Source organism: Gymnoscopelus microlampas (genome assembly GCF_963454915.1).
Source record: "Gymnoscopelus microlampas genome assembly, chromosome: 13".
Classification (NCBI taxonomy): Eukaryota; Metazoa; Chordata; class Actinopteri; order Myctophiformes; family Myctophidae; genus Gymnoscopelus; species Gymnoscopelus microlampas.
The window spans coordinates 51,783,035-51,803,419 of record NC_139950.1 but is presented as its reverse complement, the minus strand read 5'-3'; the positions used below and the strand labels follow the sequence as shown (position 1 = coordinate 51,803,419).

The following is a 20,385-nucleotide window of genomic DNA, read 5'->3' as shown; positions in this document are numbered from 1 at the left end:
GGTGTTAAATTGTAACCGTTGTCCCGCAGAGGGTCCAGCTATCACGAGAACGACCGCCTGTCATCGGTCGCGGCGGAGCTGCAGTTCAAATCTCTGAGTCGCCACTCCAGTCCCACAGAGGACAGAGAAGGTTGGTGGATGGGATTCCTTATGCATTCACTGTAACACTGTGGTTGTGTTATAGATAATGTACATCATTACATTACACTAGCCTCACTGTAACACTGTGGTTGTGTTATAGATAATGTACATCATTACATTACACTAGTCTCACTGTAACACTGTGGTTGTGTTATAGATAATGTACATCATTACATTACACTGTAACCTCACTGTAACTCTGTGGTTGTGTTATAGATAATGTACATCATTACATTACACTAGCCTCACTGTAACTCTGTGGTTGTGTTATAGATAATGTACATCATTACATTACACTGTAACCTCACTGTAACTCTGTGGTTGTGTTATAGATAATGTACATCATTACATTACACTAGCCTCACTGTAACACTGTGGTTGTGTTATAGATAATGTACATCATTACATTACACTGTACCGTCACTGTAACACTGTGGTTGTGTTGTAGATAATGTACATCATTACATTACACTGTAACCTCACTGTAACACTGTGGTTGTGTTATAGATAATGTACATCATTACATTACACTGTAACACTGTGGTTGTGTTATAGATAATGTACATCATTACATTACACTGTAACACTGTGGTTGTGTTATAGATAATGTACATCATTACATTACACTAGCCTCACTGTAACACTGTGGTTGTGTTTTGTGTCTTCTCTCCTCAGAGCCATCCTATCCTAAAACAGACCAGGTTTATACTGGTGTCATGTCACTAGCCTCACTGTGTTGTGTCTTCTCTCCTCAGAGCCATCCTATCCTAAAGCAGACCCCAGCAGTGCTGCCCGCCGAAGCTGGGAACTCCGTACCTTCATCAGCCAATCAAAGGGTAGGAATGTGGACTGTGGTGGCGTACTGTCTGTCACACCACAGCATAAGCAATCTAACCCTATACCATTCAACATTTACCCCTCCGTTTTTCCCTCTGTACACAAATCTCTTATTTTATGCCCAATGTTGGCCCCGGAATACAGACGTTGGCGTTCATGTGGAAACACAGCCCTGTGTGACATGTGGCTTGTATTCGTTGCCCTGGGAAATGACATGAACTACCAGAGACAGCTGTGACATCGCTAGCTAGCTAGGTTACAGAATGTCCACAGAATGTCCACAAGACATTGTTATTCATCCATTATTGACAGCTCTTTCAGTATGCGTTGAGCCTACCCCTTCTTTCTGCTTTCCCCTGCACATATGGTACTTGCCCTATGTATATACTTTTTACTGCATATTGTATGTATCAGATTGCTAAATTATTCTCCATTCATATTCCGTACACTCCCCTGGCTGCTAAAAGGTTTTACCCTTATTGTCTTATTGTTGGCATTCTGCAACATGTTTATGTGTTTTTATTAAATGAATCCCATTAGCTGGCGCCTTGGCTTCTTCCTGGGGTCCATAAACTCCAGGCATGGGGTCCATCACCAAAATACATTACGTGACATTATACAAAATAAGTACAGCATTGCATTAACAAATGTGCAAAGCAGAGAGTTCCAGGCTCTGGTCCAGAGATGTCCCAGCTCTGAAGTAAGAGCAAAACTATCCATACATTTTGCCTTAAAGCCCTTTAGACCTGTTGTGACCTATACTATACATACGTGTTATCAGACACGCTAGCAGAGACTTCAGAGCTCTGAGACAGAGCCTGTGACGTGACAAATAAACCCTTTTGAATGGAAACCAGGCTTATCACACGTCTCCTAGCAACAACAGCCTGTTTAAAGCCATCTATAGCATTGGTTCTCAAAGTGGGGTCTGGGGACCCCCAGGGGTCCTTGGAGGGGGGGGGTTGGGGGTTACAATTTATTTTAAATGTTTTGCAAATATTTAAATTCTCCTTTTTAAGGCGAACATTTTAACACAAATCTTCTCTTCTGGGGGTCCCTGGGGGGGGGGGGCCGCAAACAAATACATATCAATTTGCGGGTATCCTTGACCCAGTGATCTATAACAGAACCCAGTGATCTATAACAGAACCCAGTGATCTATAACAGAACCCCGCCTCCTCTCCCTGATCATCAGACACGGCGGCTCGTCAGAGTCCCATGGAGGCCGTCCGTCGGTCCATCCGCTCCTTCGAGGAGAAGCGCTACGCCGTCATGAAGCAGAGGAACATCATCGGCCAGGTGTGTCACACCCCCAAGTCCTACGACAACGTGATGCACGTGGGCCTCCGGAAGGTCACCTTCAAGTGGCAGAGAGGCAACAAGATAGGTACGCTTCAACCCTAACCCTTCACCCCTTCACCTCTAACCCCTAACCCTAACCCAGTAGAATGTGTTCTTCAGGGTCCACACAGTCATTAACCCAGTAGAATGTGTTCTTCAGGGTCCACACAGTCATTAACCCAGTAGAATGTGTTCTTCAGGGTCCACACAGTCATTAACCCAATAGAATGTGTTCTTCAGGGTCCACACAGTCATGATAGGTACGCTTCAACCCCTAACCCAGTAGAATGTGTTCTTCAGGGTCCACACAGTCATGAAATAAAACGTTTTCCACTCCTGGAAAAGGTTTGGAATTTATCTAGGGTCCTCTTACAATATTTTGATATGCATTGTTTCGGCTATTGATTTAGTTGATAAAAATCATTTTCCAAAACATGTATAACATTACACCAAATATGTAACATAAGTCGTTTTTCCCCGAACGGGCTGCGTGATTGCAGCCTGATGTATACCGTTCATACATATTGTAACGTTTCACACACCGAGCTGGAATTGAACCTCGGCCTCCAGCTCGGCAGAGCGTCAGGCAACAGGCAACGCCAAGAGAGCTAGCTCACTTTGAGGAGCAAGTTACGGCCGGGTCTTTTGCGAGGTCGCTACAATATACATTTATAAAGTATAAATTTGGCACGATATTGGAATGGAATTCTATATTCTATGCTTTATTTTTGCTACACTGCCTGTCTTTGGGCATTGCACATAAGAGTAAGAGACTCATTATTGCGCTGAATGATTGTTATATAGGCCTGGAAATTAAGTCCAATATTCTGGAAAAGTTTTGGAAATTCATTGTTAAAATGTGTGGGAACCTGGTTCTTATTTCCATCATAATGTATGAACGTGTTCTCTTCATGGAAACAGGTGAGGGCCAGTATGGGAAGGTCTATACCTGTATCAACGTGGACTCTGGAGAGCTGATGGCCATGAAAGAGGTACGTTTGAAACAAATGTACATCCCTAATATAGACGTCAAAAGAAACAGCAGATAGTGTTTCTGTATTTAGTTTTTCTTGCATAAATAAATACATAACGTTGTCTTGATGCTTCCCAACAGATCCGATTCCAGCCCAACGACCACAAAACAATCAAAGAGACGGCGGATGAACTGAAGATATTTGAAGGAATCAAACACCCAAACCTGGTCCGATACTTTGGCGTTGAGCTCCATCGGGTACGAGCGGCACATTTTCCCTCAGATACAGTATCTTTGCATCATAATATGACAATGTTGTTATATTTTGGAGTCGTTCTGACTTTCTCTGGGTCCCTGCCCCGCCCGTAGGAGGAGATGTACATCTTCATGGAGTACTGTGACGAGGGCACCCTGGAGGAGGTGTCCCGCCTGGGCCTGCAGGAGCACGTCATCAGGCTGTACAGCAAACAGATCACTACGGCCATCAACGTCCTCCATGAGCACGGCATCGTCCACCGCGATATCAAAGGTCTGTACCTCTCTCTCTCCTCCTCCTGTCTCCGCTTTAGTGGTCCACGGACCATTAGTGGTCCATGGCATAATTACAGGTGGTCCAAGGGAACAGTTTTAAAATGTTTAAAAAACTGTAGTGTGCCTCTTTGTTGAATGTAACCAATATAGGCAGCGGTTCCGGTAGGAGACACAAAGGAGACTCTTTGTGTCTCCTACGCTGCCGGTCATCAAATTATTGTTTTAGGAATGAGACAAAAAATAAAAGATATCCATGAATTCAAGTCTCCGATATTAATCCCTTTAATATGGGAGTCAGTCCACCAGTGTTCCGTTCACATTCATTTAAGTCAGTTTGTGAGTTCAACTGCAACGTGTTAGTTGTGGTTTATTCCTCAATAATATACATTCAGTATGCCAACCTCTCTGGTGTGAAGTGGTTTGTTTTTATGTAAAACAATGTTTTCATGTGTTTTCATGTCAACAGGAGCCAACATCTTCCTGACGTCGTCGGGTCTGATCAAACTGGGAGACTTCGGCTGCTCAGTGAAGCTGAAGAACAATTCTCACACCATGCCCGGGGAGGTCAACAGCACCCTGGGGACAGCAGGTACACAATGATCACATATCACCACCAGGGGGCACTGTGGCCTGAGAATGACTGTGAAGATTACATTTCCGTGGAATGTGTGAAACTTCAGGGTTTTTGGGGAAATGCTTGAAGGCTACTGCTAAGCTTTGGCTAACACAAAACTATACAGTACAAATACTAAATACTAATACTAAATAAATGTACTTAGTTACTGTACAAAAGACACATTGTTGCCGTTGAAACGTTGCCCTCTTCTCCTGCGTAGCGTACATGGCACCCGAAGTCATCACCAGAGCTAAGGGCGAAGGTCACGGCCGCTCGGCAGACATCTGGAGCCTGGGATGTGTTCTGATCGAGATGGTGACGGGAAAGGTGAGGAAACTCTACCCAGCTCACTGCTCACACATACATTATGTTCTAAATGACCTTTTATTATCCACAAGGGGAAATCATTTTGTCAATCATTCTCGGGTCAATGCATACATTCAAAACAAGACGATACATAAATATACACCACAATTAAAACACCCAGCAACCCACAATAAAGACAAAAGGTTTGCCTATTACTTTTCCTCAGAAGTGCATTTTGGAGAAAAAAAGTTATATCGATGAATCGATAAACCACTTTAATGTTATGTTATACTTTGTTGCACAACAGTTTCACTACAAAATATAGTGAAAATAGCAGATGTTGTGAGCTTTTAGATCGGCTATTTTTTCTAGTTAAAAAAAACAACGTTTAGCCTATCCCTATAATGACTTGCTCAAAATAGGGATTTATTATTTATTGATTGTTTTATTATAATTGATAATTTTTGATTATTGATAATTTAATCATTATATGATGAATGATAATTCATTAAATCAATTAGTTTTATTAATGGTTGCACCCCTAATAATTTACACCGCATTCAACACAATTGAAACACTTCTATTTTCTTCTGTGGGGCTTTTCTGTGTTCAGGTTCTATCCTGTTTTAAAGTTTTTATCAGGTTTTATTAGGGCTTGTTTGTTCACATCATCAAATGAATAATTTTCCTGGATGCAAGCAGCACTGACAGATTAGATTACTGACAATAGAAGCCGGACAGGAGGAAATACTTGTAATACAAGTAGATCTTGTTTTCATTGCCAACAGCTCTGAACACCAGCTTCTGTGGCACAGGATGAAGGAATAAACATATATATATATATATATATATATATATATATATATATATATATATATATATATATATATATATATATATACACATACACATACACATACACATACACATACACACACACACACACACACATATGTTTATTCCTTCATCCTGTGTATGTGTGTATATACATACACACACACACACAGGATGAAGGAATAAACAGCTGAAATTCAATAAACTGACAAATTTCTCTTGATGAAGCAAATTGTATAGATTTATTCTGCATATAGAAGACAGGATGCCAGTTCCCCCTTTTTTAATAATCAACACAAACCACAGGTGTGAGTTGATGACATCTAGATCTCATCCTTTCTGTTTATGTGTGACAATGCAAAACATAGACAATGATTTATATTAACATTAGTTGGACCGGCATCTCTGTATTAAAGAAACTCAAGTGTCTAAAGGCAAAAAGTATTCCAACGGCACATTTTTTGTCTGGATGCTTTCCAACTACACAAGTCTAATGGTTAAATGATTAAAATGAAAACGTGTCATTGCTTCAGTGCTTTGGTCAGTTTCAATACTTATCACTGTGTTTTCTCCTCTCCAATGTGCCTGGTGGAAGAGACAGACAGACAGACAGACAGACAGACAGACAGACAGACAGACAGACAGAGCTTCCCACATGGGGCATCCTCTCACTCATAAGCTTCAATAGATTCGTCTCATTTATCAACTTGAAAATAATGATGTCTTTGTCACAGTGTTGTAGTGTAGTGGGTGTTTCAACATGCTGCTCAGAGCCTCTTTCCATCTCTCTGTGCCATTTAGCTTGACTGTAGTCCAGAACAGCCAGTTTCAGAAAAACAAGTACTGTTTGGAAATACTGTACAAATACTGTGTCACATTTGAGTCAACACTATCCCAGAGATTTTTAAGACCAAAATGATGGTGGTTAATGTTGTTTGTTCATTATTTATTTATAAATGTACTTAAACTGAAATAGCCTCTCAGGAGTTGCGTTGATAGTGGTTATTTGTCACGTAATTTCATTTCCTTTCAGCAACAAATAGCAGTGGTTTAAATGTCACAGTGAACCTGTTAGTGAGGCTTTGAATAGGTACTGCTAGCTTGTCATTACAAAGTCTCAAAGCTGATCTTACACTCAATTGCATTTGTTGTTCTTCAAGTTCCAATTTAATTGGAAACAAACAGAGGGAACCTTGTGTTGAAGAAAAGCACACTAGTGTTTGACGTAAGGCTGTGACTAAAAACTAACTACAAAGACAAAGTGTATGAAAATATATAGAAAATGTAAATTTGATCAAATGTGGAGGCATTTGTGCGTATGTTTATTGAGACTGGGATGTCTACGTCAGTGGTTCTCAAACTTTTTCATGTCAAGGACCCCCAATATTATATGTATTTGGCCACGGACCCCCATCTCAAAATATTTTGTTCCAAGGACCCCCAGAAGCAAAGATTTGAGTTACAAATGTTATGCTTAAAATGCGTATGCTTTAAAATAATTATATTCATAGATTTTCTAAAAGCCACCACCATAGACCCCACTTTGAGAACCAATGGTCTGTGACTGTGAGTCAGCAGACTTCACAAAGTGTGTTTGTGTTGTATTAGCTGTTGTATAAAACTAATACTGAAACATTTTGAAACTCAACTGAGCAAACCACTATTGAATATAGAAATACAAACTTTTTTCATTTGAATTACAACATGATAACCGATGTCCTCTTGGCCCACATGCTATCCATTACATTACAGTCATTTACATTACATGTACATTTCCCCACAGAGGCCCTGGCACGAGTATGAGCACAACTTCCAGATCATGTACAAGGTGGGCATGGGACACAAACCCCCCATCCCTGAGAAGCTGAGTACGGAGGGGAAGGACTTCCTGGCCCACTGTCTGGAGAGCGAACCCAAGCGCCGCTGGACCGCTAGCGTGCTACTGGACCACCCGTTTGTCAAGGTGAGACGTCACTGTTTTATTTATCCAAGCTTTGATTTGATTTGATTTATTTGATTTGCACAACAGTTTATATATACATATATTCATGACATTTTAGTTCTTTCCACAGGAAAGTTGACATTTAGTTGTTGTGCCGGTGAGGGTAAGAAACCCTAGAGGGGCTTATGTGAGAACCTCACCGTTTACATTACAAATACATGAATTATTTAATATCAAAAATCAAAACGAACAAAAAACAAAAAATATAAAAACATGATAAAGAAAATAGGTCAAACAATAAATATAAAGTACATACTGAGCAGAAAAGACAAAGCAAAAGAAAATGTTTTGGACAAAGCAAGACATGATGAAACTATAGTAATATAGTCATGTGGGGGAAGAAAAATAGAAATGAAGAGAATTAGAGAATCCATACGTGACAATATTATGGAAGGACCAAGTAAAGAGCCCTGTGGACGAACCCGGTCAACACATTTCATTGGGTTTGAACACATGAAAAGGGGTCGTGTGCTACATGTTTTATGTAATGTAACATAGGGTTTGAACACATGAAAAGGGGTCGTGTGCTACATGTTTTATGTAATGTAACATAGGGTTTGAACACATGAAAAGGGGTCGTGTGCTACATGTATTATGTAATGTAACATAGGGTTTGAACACATGAAAAGGGGGCGTGTGCTACATGTTTTATGTAATGTAACATAGGGTTTGAACACATGAAAAGGGGGCGTGTGCTACATGTATTATGTAATGTAACATAGGGTTTGAACACATGAAAAGGGGTCGTGTGCTACATGTTTTATGTAATGTAACATAGGGTTTGAACACATGAAAAGGGGTCGTGTGCTACATGTATTATGTAATGTAACATAGGGTTTGAACACATGAAAAGGGGGCGTGTGCTACATGTTTTATGTAATGTAACATAGGGTTTGAACACATGAAAAGGGGGCGTGTGCTACATGTATTATGTAATGTAACATAGGGTTTGAACACATTCTACGGTCAATTGTTGGTTCACTGAAATGAAAGTTTTTTTCTCACTCTTTGGCTCTACCTCGTCTCTAACAGGTCTGTACAGATGAAGAGTGAGCGGGACCTCTGACTGCTCTGTGGCTTTTTTACGTTTACAAAACACTACTGTACTATATACTATATACAGTATATACTATACTGTACACTGTACTGTGTACTGTACTGTACTCGCTGTGTTGGCAAAGAGGAAAGCAAACTGTGGAACATGAACATGAACAAGAGGACGTGGAGCTACAGGCACATGGAGCTAAACTGAGGAACTTAAAGCCTGATTTAATGGAACTTAAAGCCTGGAAAACAGCCGATCTACAAGCTCTCACGACGCGTTATGAGCTTGTAGATCGGCTGTTTTTTCGGGCCCACAACCATGAATAAATCAGGCTTTACTATGTTATCATTTCAGAGGACAACTGGACCTATTGGAGGAGAGGGGTGTGTCTCTATACACGTACCCATTGGTTCTGATAGGAGGGGGTGGGGGGGTTGTACATATTGTAAGAATAGAATTGGCTTTGATCCTTGTATAAACAATATTGTAAATTTAAAAATAATTCTAACCGCTTTTATTGTTCTCACTGGAGACGACCTGAAAGAAGCAACGAGGAATTCACCTTTTTTTTTCCTTTTCTTTTTTTGTTCAGAAATGAGGGGGGGGGGACAGCTATGGCACTTTTAAAAAACTGTTTACCCTGAAGAAACAGTTTTATTGGGGTCCGGGGATGGGGGGGGGGGAGCAGGCCTTTGATGTGGTAAAGCCTCATTCTGATGTTAGGACACTGTCGTACCTTTTTAAATGAAATGGAAAACAATCCCAAAACGCCTGATTAATTAATTCAACTCTCTGTTGTCTGGAGTCTGCAGTAGGAAGAAGAATTTAGTTTTTATTATTTTGTATTTTTTGCCAAGAGTTAAATGTTTAAGTTGGTTTGTATTGAAGCGGTATCCAAGTCCCACAACGTTTGTGCTTGTGAGGAGCTTTTTGTTGACGTTCCCCCGGAAACGCACCCAGCCCGGAGGAGACTGGTGCTGCTCAACATTAAACAAACACTCACACACACACACACACACACACACACACACACACACACACACACACACACACACACACACACACACACACACACACACACACACACACACACACACACACACACACACACACACCACGACTTCTGTTCCTCTGCTGCTTTTACAGTGTTTGCCATGTACAAACAATATTAAAAAACATTTTGTAAGAAAAGTGGGTTCATGTGTATTCTATAGGACACATATACACATTACACATATACATTTATGTGTATTCTATAGGACACATATACACATTACACATATATATTTATATGTGTAATATGTGTATTCTTGATCAGTTGGTTATTATCTGTCTTTAACCCATTCAAATCGTGAAAATGTGTGCAAATCTTTCAATATTTGAATATACTTGAATATTTTTCTAAGTGAAAATGTTTAACTCAAAACTTTGGGGGATTCTACAAATGTCTTCTAAATCCTAACAGTTTCTTGTGGTCATCAGTGGTATTACATTACATTACATTATTACAGTATTAGTGGTTCTCAAAGTTTTTTCATGTCAAGGACCCCCAAAATGTATTCGTCCATATAAAAAATATTTTGTTCCAGGGACCCCAAGAAGCAAAGATTTGAGTAAAAAATATATATATTCAAAAATGTGCACACATTTTCATGATTTTTTCCAAAATAGATCTACAAGCTCATAGCGAGCTTGTAGATCTGCTATTTTTGAATAGCCAAATAAATCTGAAAAACAGACAGATGCGTTCCCGGATTGAATGTATTAAGAGGTAAGAGGCCCATTGTTTGCTTGTTGGGAGAACTTGAGAATGAACTTGAGAATGGCACAGTCACTATTTTTCCCTTTGGGAGGTTTTCCATACCACCACCACCCCCCCCCCCCCCCCCCCCCCACCATGCTGCCATGCACCTAACCCCCATGCTGCCCAGTCTGAGCAGCATGACTCAACACCTCATTTGCATCGTGGCCTGCACTATCAAATGAAACTGTTTATATCCAAAGCAGTTCTACCAAACGGTCAACGCTGGATTTCAGATGCTGTCACTGGGAGCGTTCAGTTGTTGGGTCACAGATTCTCCATTTCTTTTTAGGGGAATGTTGTTATTTCCGTAGCTTGAGCCCTTGTTGATCTCAGTCTGGCCGATCATCCAGCGAACACCCAGAGAAACTGAAAGAATCAGGAAGAACAAACTTAGAGAAATAATGTTGTCACAATTTGAGTGATGGATATTTCCAAAGTAAATGTTTTATATTGCACTTTTATGTCCCATCAAAGATTTGTTGATGGCAGCAAAGTCCTGATACACAATGGCCCTCATTTATCAACGCGGTGTAGACCAAATAATGGGCGTACGGCGAGATCACCGCAATTTTCGGCATTTATCAATATATCCTGACGTGGGCTTTATCCTACGGTACGCTGAGATCTCACGTCTGGTCGGGACCAGTTGTTGACGTTGGCTGCACCCGTTTATTCCATCCTAGACCTGCGGAGCAGCATTGTTTGACTGTCTGAGAGGCATTGGACACCTAATCCACTCATAAATCTGTCTATCTACACTAATAAATAATCCCTGTGAAAATATAACATTTTATAAAGTAATTTAAACAAACTGCTTTAACAGTCATTCAGATAAGATTGTAGATCTGTCTGTATTGAAAATAGCAGATCTACAAGCTCACAAGCCAGCAACGCGTTGTGAGCTTGTAGATCTGCTATTTTCAAAATATACGGGCGCTTTCTGCGAGAGCACTCTTCTGCGCGAGCACCGGTCTAACAGGCGGCGCTGCTGTTATATTTTCATGGCCACCGGGAGATCAGACATTTACCCATGGTCCAACACACACCAGCCTTCATTCATTAATGTTCTCTCCAGGCTATCTCTCATTAATGCGGAGCGGGACGGGACTCGCCCGTCCGACGGTCCGAGTCTCACTGGGAAATGGGAATAGCCTACATGAGGGCTTTATTTTAGTGTAACTCGAACGCGCACTACTCGGTATGGGTTAAATACATTAATCTACAAAAGTATTCCATTCATGCCGATGTGATTGGTATCATAATATGTCATTCATGTAGGCTACAAGCCTACGTGACAATACGCTACGGGCGTGTGTGTGTGTGTGTGTGTGTGTGTGTGTGTGTGTGAGAGAGAGAGAGCGAGTGAGCGAGAGAGAGAGGCGTATGGGTGTGCGTGTGCGGCGAGGCCAGCGGGGGGGGGGGGGGGGGGGGCTGTTTCTTATTGGCTTTTCATGTCTTTGGTCGTATTCTGGTTCGTCTTCATGTCGTAAAATCGGGGCGTTTTGAGAATATTTATGGGGCGTGTTATTTAAATGACGCTCGTTTCAGCCGTGACATTTATCAACGCTGGGACCAAGTGTAAGCTCGGATCAGCTGTGTAGGATGCGTTGATAAATGTGACTTCGACGTTGGTGTACGCCGAATATATGGAAAAATATACGGCGGTTTATACGCTGCGTTGATAAATGAGGGCCAGTGTGTCTGACTCTCTGACATAGTGCTGTACTAGAGCAGTGTGTCCCAGTCAGACAGTGTTTACCTGTTTGATACTGAGCCCTCATTTATCAACGCAGCGTATAAACCGCCATATATTTTTCCATATATTCGGCCGTACACCAACGTCGAAGTCACATTTATCAAAGGATCCTACACAGCTGATCCGAGCGTACATTTGGTCCCAGCGTTGATAAATGTCACGGCTGAAACCGAGCGTCATTTAAATAACACGCCCTTAAATATTCTCAAAACGCCCCGATTTTACGACATGAAGACGAACCAGAATACGACCAAAGACATGAAAAGCCAATAAGAAATACTTTCCCCCGATCGCTTCGCTTCATCTCGCCGCACACGCACACGCCCCTCTCTCTCTCTCTCTCTCTCTCACACACACACACACTCCGTACCGTAGTGGTACAATCTAATTGTCACGTAGGCTTGTAGCCTACATGAATGACATATTATGAAACCAATTACATCGCCATGAATGGAATACGTTTGTATATTTATTTATTTACCCCATACCGAGCAGTGCGCGTTCCAAGTTACACTAAAGCAGTCATGTAGTAGGCTATATTCCCCATGAGACTCGGGCGGTCTGCAGACTGCAGTGATCCCGCGCCGCCCACGTTATAAGAGATTGGAGCGTCAGGTTTATATCCTTAACCCAGCCAGGTTGTAGCCTATAACTCCCTATGACATAACTCCATACCATAGGACAAGCTACTGTAAGTTAGTAGACCTCACTGTCCCGACCGCGCGACTCCCGACGCAAAAGCGCTCGTTGTTTTGAAAATAGCAGATCTACAAGCTCACAACGCGTCACGATGCGATGCTGGCTTGTGAGCTTGTAGATTTGCTATTTTCAATGCAGCCAGATCTACAATCTTATCTGAATGACTGCTAAAGCAGTTTGTTTAAATTAATTTATAATGTTTTATTTTCACAGGGATTATTTATTAGTGTAGATATACATTTTGGAGTGGATATATGTGTCCAGATGCCTGTCAGACCGTCAGACAATGCTGCTCCGCAGGTCTAGGATGAAATAAACGGGTGCAGCCAACGTCAACAACTGGTCTCGACCAGACGTGAGATCTCAGCGTACCGTAGGATAAAGCCCACGTCAGGATATATTGATAAATGCCGAAAATTGCGGTGAAAACGCCGTACGCCCATTATTTGGGCTGCACCGCGTTGATAAATGAGGGCCAATGTGTCTAAATGACTGACCCTTATAAAACTCTGGGTGCCTAAATTCACATGCAAGTGGCATGTAGAATAAAATGACCCGGCACGTATTCTTAGTGGAGCACGCATGCTGGACACTACTGGGACATGTCTGAAATGCATCTGGTGAAATAACATTGTCTACTGGCTGTGAAATGGAAATTGTAATCGTTGTAATGATTTTGTGCCATACCCATCCCTAAACTTCTTTGCCATTTTTTACTATTTTTAAAAACATTTTCAAATAGTTCAACAAGCCGATCTACATCGACACGTTGTGAGCTTGTAGATTGGCTATTAGAACTATTTGAAAATGTTTTTAAAAATAGCAAAGAAGTTTTGGGATAATGGGTAAGGCACCGGCAAACATAGAGCCCTAGGACTTTGGCCCGTTGGCCAGGGGCGAGAGGGACAGATAGATGTACTGAGTTATCAGCATAGATCTATCAGCATAGATGTACTGAGTTATCAGCATAGATCTATCAGCATAGATGTACTGAGTTATCAGCATAGATCTATCAGCATAGATGTACTGAGTTATCAGCATAGATCTATCAGCATAGATGTGCTGAGTTATCAGCATAGATCTATCAGCATAGATGTGCTGATAGGCATGCAAACTTGTTGTCACTGTTTTGAATAACAAAATAGAGGAACATAATTTGTGTAGATGTGATGAGAAAATGTTTAAATACTCAAAATGAAAGAATGATGCATGCCTACTGTACTCATAGTGAAAGTGTGATGTGTGAGGGGTCTGGGGGGGATTTCCTCTCTGAGTAATACGCTGCTGGCTACAGTCTGTCGTATCATAGACTTTCTTCCTGTGTTTTCTCACATCATAAGAGTGATGCCTGTTTGGATTCACGTGAATCAACAGAAGCAGGTCATACTATGGTACACTTTCACAATGTGATTTAGGAGAAAATGGTACAAGCTGTAGCTTTTATTTTATATATATATATTTTTATACCACTAACCAGTTTGCATGTCTGAACTGATCTAGTGTGTGTGAAGGGGTGTATAGGGTTGGATCGTTTCCTTATGGTAGGTTAGAAACCGGACAAACCAGAAGCCAAGCAAGGGAGCGCAGAAGAGGTGAGACATTTAGAATTTAAGAGTGTTGGAGACCAGGTGTGCTGTGGTGGCATTCTGGATCAGATGTAGGGGTTTGAGTGAGCATGCCAGCAGAACAGCAAGAGACAGTTACTGTAGTCTGTAACATTTCTCTTCATAGTTCCTTGTTGAATGAACATTTCTCCATCCCTCACTGTCTAACTACCCTCATACCTGTCTAACTACCCTCATACCTGTCTAACTACCCTCATACCTGTCTAACTGCTTCTGGTGTCTCCAAAGTGAGTGACACCCACACTAGAGGGAGTGACTCAGAGATCCATGTTACTCTGATGGTGTCTGTATGAACCAACCTGCACAGCAGACAGACACAGTGATCAGGACGGTGACGGCTGACCCAGAGGTAACAAGCTGAGAGACGAGTAGACCCAGAGGATACAGGAGCAAGCAGCACCAGAACAGCCAATTGATCAGAGCCCAGTGGGAGCGGGGCGGGCTCATTATAGGACCAGGGAAACGGCCCGTCTGTGAATACTGCTCCTGAAAGCTATCCTGCAGAGACATGCACAGAAACATACCATAGATGACAGATGACACAATCCTTTAAAACAGCCCTGAAAATGCACCTTTCAGGAGGCCAAAGGAAGGGGGGAGGTAGTGATCACTTCTCGCTTAGACAGGTGACCCCCACCCCCCTTTTTTTACCCCCCCCCCCCTTATTTTCTACTCTGTACATATAGCGTTTTATATTTGTGATGATGTTGAATGTTTGGTGCAATTTTTTGAATGTTGATGAATTGAATACCTAGGACCCCAATGGAAACAAGACCGCAAGGACTTTTTTGGTGTTCTCCTTTTAGACAAAGTGTACGACTGTACTCTGTGCTGTTTTTATATTTCTGCCTAATACAATATTCAATCAATCAATCAATCAAATGACCTTGTCCAGGTTGTACCCTGAGGGCCATGAGTATATTGTGCATCTGTGTAATGCCTGATTTATACTTATTAATAAGAGATTTTCAACTTTTTTTATATAGTATGGTATACAAGTATAAAGCCTGTGAAATGTTGAAACTTTCAGTTGATTCACATATTATTTGTTGAACAACAGACACCTCATGACACTTTGTCGCTGAAGCATAAATCAGGTTTAAATGTACAGATTATAATGTGATTACTCTAACCTTCTCCTGGTACAGCTTGTGGAGCCAAGCAGCACACTCTGCTTCCTCCTCAGGGACAGACTCCAGAGGGATTCTCCTGCAAGCAGAAGAGACGTCAGACTGCACTAATTACTGCAATTAAACCAGGCAAAGCAAGGAACCCGGCCCTTTGTTCAAAATGTATACACATTGTAATGTGTCACTGTGTTACCTCACGTATAAGTCGGCATGATACTTTTTCCCATTAAGAACTCCCAAAAAGGTTGGAACTTCATTGTTTCTGAAGTTCAGCGTGGAGTCGTACACAGCAGCAACTGCACAAGGTAGTGAAAGCAGCAGCAGACGATGTCGGTTACTAACATTAAATAGATCTGATACCGACTGATGACACAATGAAACATTGGATCTGGACCAATCAGAATGGACGCTCACCTTTTCCTCTGAGGTTTTGCACAGTGACCCAGAAGCCTTTGGTCCTGGGCAGGAGATGGTGCTTCAGCCTGGGCAGACCTTTGCTCTCAGCCACCTGCATGCTGACCTGGTGTTTCTTGGGTGTGAAGCGTGTCCCCTCACAGAAAAGCAAGAACTGGCCCCAGGAAATGAGAGAGCTCATTAATAACACAATCCCAAAATAAATATCCAGAGATGTCATTCTGATGATAAAAGTCTTACCCAGAAGTGTTCTGGATAATCGTGCAGGTTCTGAAGACTCTCAGCCACTGTTCTTCTGTCTTCCTCCCATTTCCTCTTACAGAAGACTATCTCCAGGAAATACCACATCCAGCCAATCACAGGCACATATGCCAACTCTTTCTTGGCCAACACTTTAGAACTCTGAAAAGGTTTACATTTAAAGCTGATTAGAAGAGTTGAGGGGAACGCCAAACTATATTCTTTAGTTACGAGACCAAGCGTAGATTTATCTAGCAACCATTTTCCCTCACCCCGAGAACGCCGAATCTCTCGCAGAAGGTCCAACCACACAGGAAATCGATCTCAAAGCTGTGGTTAAGCACGACAATTGCATTTTCTTTTCCGTACAGTGGGTAACTGTTTGGGTCTGTGTAGAGCGTACATTCAGTTCCCGACCACCACTCTAGGAGCGCCACCATCTCTGAAGATAAAGTCACACAATGTAGTCAGTTCTACTTCATTAATATTCTGTCTTACGAAGAAATATAGCCAATGTACAAGCTCACAGCATATTGCATCGCAATGCACTGTGAGCTTGTAGATGAACTATTTTCAGTGAGCAACGTCATCATACGACAAAGTATAAGTCAATCAGGTTCTAGCAAGAAGTCTCAAATGGTCTGTTGACACCAGAGTTGATTTTGACAGCAAATATTGATTTAGTTTTAGTCATCGTCTTTTGAATAAAGACTATGACTATATGACTGAATCAAGTCATATTTTAGTCAATGTTTTAGTGTTAGTCTAGTTTTAGTCGACTAAATCTACAGTTGATTTAGTCGACTAAAATGTATTTTGACGGTGCCTTGATGGCGCCGTAATGCCAGATTTTACATTTTGAAAGATCTACAAGCTCACAACGCGTCACAGGGCGACGTATTGTGAGCTTGTAGATCTGCTATTTTCAGAGCGCAACACCCAAGTGCAACCAAACATAAAACAACTTATCTTTTAGTTCTCCTGGATCTCTTCTCCACTAGATCCCTCACTAACATTTTTGTCTAGTTTTTATTTGTTGATGAAATTGTCAATAGATGTAGTCTTAGTTTTGATAAGTCACAGACTTATGACCAGCTGGTAGTGAGTATATAGTATATATATATATATGGTATACTCACGGCTGGAGACGCAGTATCCCAGTCTACAGTTGACCCTCCGGGCCAGCTGCTTGTCCAGCAGCCACAGAGGGAGAGAACAGACCTGGAGAAGGTTGATGGTGAGGCCACTGACCAGAAACACACAGAAGATGAACAGGTGGCACAAGAACTGAGATTTCAGCAGCTTCAGGAAACCCATCTTTCTGTGAAGGACACGCATGATGTCACACATTTTGTCGTGTCATGTAAAAAACTAAACAAAAACAACAACTAAAAACTAAATTAAAGTGTTTCTCCATTGCATGTGTAACTTCCTGGATTCAAACCCGAGTCTCCCACATGCAGTGGTGTAAAGTAACTAGTACATTTACTCAAGTACTGTACTTAAGTACACTTTTGAAGAATTTTTACTTTACTGGAGTATTAACCATTTTCAATAGTTCTACTCCACTACATCTCAGAGGCAAATATTGTACTTTTACTCCACTACAATTATTTGAAAACTTTAGTTACTAGTTACTTTGGAGATTTAGATTATTATTACAAAACATACATGAACCACTTCAGCCCTATTTACATTTCGGCCATTTGAAAACAGCAGATCTACTTGTAGATCTGCTATTTTAAAAATATTTTTATACATGTTGAACTTGTGGCGTGGAACATTCTGCATGAGTACTTCTACTTTTGGTACTTTAAGTATATTTTGATGCCAATACTTTTCTACTTTTACTCAAGTAAATTTTGATGACGGGAGTATTTCTACCCTGCAGTATTGATACTTTTACTTAAGTAAAACATTTGAGTACTTATTCCACCACTGCCCACATGGTAAACCAAACATCTACTGCTCATCCAAAGGGAAAAAGAAAACACAGATCTCTTTCATCTCATTCCCTCCTAAAGCTGAATGGAGCCTTTGAGGTCAAGGACAGCTTTACTAAATGGAGCGAGCACAGCACAGCCCCCCCCCCCCCCCCCCCGTCCCCGTCTTTTACTTAACCATGATAACATCTATGGTATGGGACGCTGTGGCCCTCAGGCAACAAACTACCTTTTTGGACCTCACACCAGCCATTAAAAAGAAAAAGAAGAATATATGTCCAGACATGTCTGCATGTCCCATGGAATGAGGGGTCCGATGAAGTGGGTCCTTCTGTCTGAGGGGTGGTGGGGGGGGGGCAGTCCTCTCTGGAGGCAGAGCCACATGGGACACAGTGCCACCAATTGGTGAGATAAATATCACTTTCTAACATCTTTAGGGTTATGGACATTGATATAAGGACATTATATATGCATGAGAATATGCAGTAAGTTTGATTGTTTCAAGACAAATGTATCTTTTATTTACATACTAAAAGTGTGTTTGTTTAGCTGGGTGTCCCTCAGGGCTACATTGTACAGTTAGACCACTTTAGTTCAGGCTGACTTCTAGGAAGTTGACTTCCAGGAGTGGCTGAATTCCAAGAATGAGAGAGCTCACAGGTGGAGAGGAGAAGTGCAGTTGGTGGTGCTTCTAAAACACTACATATATTAATATATTCATATATTAAGCTATATATTCTGATAGTAATTGCTATAGAGTGTTTGTGCAGTAACAGGGGTCTCTCCATCTCTCCATCTCTATACATTTTCAGGTCAAGATACCACTTTAATTCAATCAGGAGAGAGAACACATACAGGTATGACTACTCAGAGCTTTAACTTTTTAACAAAACACTTTGTGCATTTTATATTACACCAGATATGTATGTATAGTTATCTGGGGGAATGGGATTTTCAGGGCAAGCCCAGCTCAAAATGGAGTGAAATACTTCCCCAAAAATAAAAAGATGTGTGATAGACCCTATCGGATAGGAGATCCTATGTATCATGTATTCTGCTTTAATGGGTGTAATTTCTTTATATTGTCATAATATGGGGACCTCCGGCTGAAAGTTAAGTGTAATAAACTTTTAAATAACGAGCATTAAAGATAACCAATAACCATATCTGAGAGTAAATAATATACTGGACAAACAACACCTTAGTTTGCCAACTAGGGTGTGACGTGACATGACATTTTCACACCCTAGTTTTGTAAAACAACTTACTACTACAGTACAGTGGTTATCAAAGTGAGGTCCGGGGACCTCCAGGGGTCCTTTGAATTAAGAATGACTGCTCTAGTAAATAAATACCATAGCAGTTAGAATGCTCAGACACAATGCTCAGGGAGATTACCGCTGTCTGTTGCTAGGGAACAGCTTGGGTTCAAGTTTAAGATTATTTCCTGTCAGAAAATAAATAAACTTGAACTTAGATAATGTTTAGTGTGAAGACACCTCAGCCTAAAATAGACTGTTTATGTTTATATGGTTTGTTTATGTTTATAGGGTTTGTTTATGTTTATAGGGTTTGGGTGTAAAGGTTGGTTAAGGTAGGAGTTAAGGTCAGTTGTGGTTAAGGATAAGGATAAGGATAAAATATGGTTAAATATGGAATGAATGAATAGGTTACTTTATGTGCTGCACAGCTGTTGACTAAATGTTATACACTTAACACACTCTTTTTTTACTTTACTGGAGTATTTCCAATTTGTAGTACTTTTTACTTCTACTCCACTACATCTCAGAGGCAAATATTGTACTTTTACTCCACTACAATTATTAGAAAACTTTAGTTACTTTGTAGAGTTGGATTATTATTACAAATAATTGTATTATTAAGTAAAACATTTAAGTAATTTTAACACCACAGCTGCTTGGTTGTGTTATAAGTCCTTAAACAACTTGTAAAATGCATGACATTTTTACCTTGTTTGCCTCCCGTCACTGTATGAAACTGTCCCACCACAAAGATATTGATGTTGAGGTAAAAAACCAACCACAATGTTATACAAAAGAAAAATTCACAAGGACAGCATGTCAAGTTTTTCTTTAAAAAAAATATCACATAGCCTGCTTTTGTCCATTGACAACTTCCCTCAACTAG

At 40.9% G+C, this 20,385-nt stretch overlaps 2 protein-coding genes across 4 annotated transcripts in view; one reads left to right on the top strand and one right to left on the bottom strand.

Annotated features, from left to right (window-relative positions):
* The window catches only part of map3k4 (mitogen-activated protein kinase kinase kinase 4), a 51,829-nt gene extending 42,931 nt beyond the window's left edge, over positions 1 to 8,898 (top strand). For all 3 annotated transcript variants that reach the window (XM_084075700.1, XM_084075698.1, XM_084075699.1), the window contains 10 exons: positions 30 to 130; positions 897 to 977; positions 2,174 to 2,365; positions 3,241 to 3,311; positions 3,434 to 3,550; positions 3,662 to 3,821; positions 4,290 to 4,412; positions 4,660 to 4,766; positions 7,363 to 7,542; positions 8,614 to 8,898. In XM_084075700.1, the coding sequence (XP_083931826.1) occupies positions 30 to 130; positions 897 to 977; positions 2,174 to 2,365; positions 3,241 to 3,311; positions 3,434 to 3,550; positions 3,662 to 3,821; positions 4,290 to 4,412; positions 4,660 to 4,766; positions 7,363 to 7,542; positions 8,614 to 8,634 (1,153 nt within the window). In that variant the 3' untranslated portion in view covers positions 8,635 to 8,898. The remainder of the gene's footprint in view (positions 1 to 29; positions 131 to 896; positions 978 to 2,173; positions 2,366 to 3,240; positions 3,312 to 3,433; positions 3,551 to 3,661; positions 3,822 to 4,289; positions 4,413 to 4,659; positions 4,767 to 7,362; positions 7,543 to 8,613) is intronic.
* A 1,666-nt stretch (positions 8,899 to 10,564) lies between these two features.
* agpat4 (1-acylglycerol-3-phosphate O-acyltransferase 4 (lysophosphatidic acid acyltransferase, delta)) lies at positions 10,565 to 20,385 on the bottom strand. Its single transcript, XM_084076367.1, has 9 exons — positions 20,208 to 20,385; positions 17,434 to 17,615; positions 16,567 to 16,736; positions 16,295 to 16,456; positions 16,055 to 16,208; positions 15,834 to 15,936; positions 15,644 to 15,719; positions 14,810 to 15,008; positions 10,565 to 10,796 (listed from the first exon to the last, which is right to left on the bottom strand). Exons 2-9 carry the CDS (start codon positions 17,609 to 17,611, stop codon positions 10,660 to 10,662), a joined length of 1,179 nt encoding a protein of 392 aa, XP_083932493.1. The 5' UTR covers positions 17,612 to 17,615; positions 20,208 to 20,385; the 3' UTR covers positions 10,565 to 10,659.

Bases quoted from the DNA above. Each gene is read 5' to 3' on its own strand.
- agpat4 (XM_084076367.1), bottom strand. From the start codon at position 17,611: ATGGGTTTCCTGAAGCTGCTGAAATCTCAGTTCTTGTGCCACCTGTTC. The intron at 16,737-17,433 runs GTGAGTATACCA...CTTTATCTTCAG, and splicing joins GGGATACTGCGTCTCCAGCC to AGATGGTGGCGCTCCTAGAG. The intron at 15,720-15,833 runs GTAACACAGTGA...TTCTGCTTGCAG, and splicing joins CATGCCGACTTATACGTGAG to GAGAATCCCTCTGGAGTCTG.